Source organism: Dendropsophus ebraccatus, chromosome 6 (genome assembly GCF_027789765.1).
Source record: "Dendropsophus ebraccatus isolate aDenEbr1 chromosome 6, aDenEbr1.pat, whole genome shotgun sequence".
Lineage (NCBI taxonomy): Eukaryota > Metazoa > Chordata > Amphibia > Anura > Hylidae > Dendropsophus > Dendropsophus ebraccatus.
This window is the reverse complement of record NC_091459.1, coordinates 150,794,840-150,796,371: the sequence shown is the minus strand read 5'-3', so window position 1 is coordinate 150,796,371 and position 1,532 is coordinate 150,794,840. Positions and strand designations below refer to the sequence as shown.

The 1,532-nt window shown below is 62.2% G+C and overlaps 1 protein-coding gene across 1 annotated transcript in view; it reads right to left on the bottom strand.

Annotated features, from left to right (window-relative positions):
* Positions 1–836, bottom strand: part of CAD (carbamoyl-phosphate synthetase 2, aspartate transcarbamylase, and dihydroorotase) — a 32,144-nt gene extending 31,308 nt beyond the window's left edge. The window contains exon 1 of the mRNA XM_069974358.1: positions 680–836. Coding sequence (XP_069830459.1) covers positions 680–817 — 138 coding nt within the window. The 5' untranslated portion in view covers positions 818–836. The remainder of the gene's footprint in view (positions 1–679) is intronic.
* Positions 837–1,532: the final 696 nt, after the last annotated feature.

The following is a 1,532-nucleotide window of genomic DNA, read 5'->3' as shown; positions in this document are numbered from 1 at the left end:
CCTCCTGTCACACAGTGTCCCCCCTCCCTCCTCCTCCTGTCACACAGTGTCCCCCCTCCTCTCCTCCTCCTGTCACACAGTGTCCCCCCCCCCCTCCCCTCCTCCTGTCACACAGTGTCCCCCCCCTCCTCTCCTCCTCCTGTCACACAGTGTCCCCCCTCCTCTCCTCCTCCTGTCACACAGTGTCCCCCCCTCCTCTCCTCCTCCTGTCACACAGTGTCCCCCCCTCCCCTCCTGTCACACAGTGTCCCCCCCCTCCTCTCCTCCTCCTGTCACACAGTGTCCCCCCTGCCCTCCTCCTCCTGTCACACAGTGTCCCCCCCTCCCCTCCTCCTCCTGTCACACAGTGTCCCCCCCTCCTCTCCCTCCTCCTGTCACACAGTGTGCCCCCCTCCTCTCCTCCTCCTGTCACACAGTGTGCCCTCCTCCCCTCCTCCTCCTGTCACACAGTGTCCCCCCTCCTCTCCTCCTCCTGTCACACAGTGTCCCCCCCTCCCCTCCTCCTCCTGTCACACAGTGTCCCCCCCCTCCTCTCCCTCCTCCTGTCACACAGTGTCCCCCCCCTCCTCTCCTCCTCCTGTCACACAGTGTCCCCCCCTCCTCTCCTCCTCCTGTCACACAGTGTCCCCCCCTCCTCTCCTCCTCCTGTCACACAGTGTCCCCCCTGTCACTCACCCACTTCCCCGGACACCGGGACCTGAGCCCCGAACATCCGCCCGGTGAAGCGGGTTCCATCCTCCAGGAGCAGCTCAGCCTGCAGCGCCATGTGTGCGACGACTGAGCCAGGCAGGCCGGATACCGGGACACGTGTTCTCATGGGGGGCGGAGCATGCGGGAGGGGCGGGGCTGAGGACGCCATGTAAATGTAAGGACAGCAGGCAAGGACCGGTAGGCGGAGTTAGTGCAGGGGGAGGAGACACGAATCCAATCAGTTCTCGTTTGGGAGGAGTCAACGCTCAGACATCAATGAGAAGTTCATAAGGCGGGAGGAGTTACGTCACAAGTGGGTGGTAACAACATGTAAGATCCCGCCCCTGGGCTGGCTATAGACACGCCCCTAAGTAGAATCATCTGGCTGCGGGCCGAGGAAGATGCTTTTCTGTCAGGTGTGCGGCCGCCTGCAAAATGTTCTGGTGCTCGCTCCCCCCCCACACCGCGCAATGGACCATTCCAGCGCCGTCTGCGCTCCAGCTTATCGGGCTCAGACAGAGGGGCGGAGAGGGGAGAGCGGCCGAGCCCAGCAGCCAATCAGAGCGCCGCTCCCCTCTGGCGGGATAAAACCCAGGCTCTGATTGGCTGCGACGGTCATTGTATAACAGGTTCCCCTGAGGGGGGATGCAGAAGAGCTAGGGGCCGTGAGGGACAGATACCTAATAACAAGGGGCCCCTAAGAGCCAGATAAGTAAGAGCTAGAGGCCCTGAGGGGCAGATACATAAGAGCTTGGGGCCCCTAAAAGCCAGATACCTAATAACAAGGGGCCCCTAAGAGCCAGATAAGTAAGAGCTAGGGGCCGTGAGGGACAGATACCTAA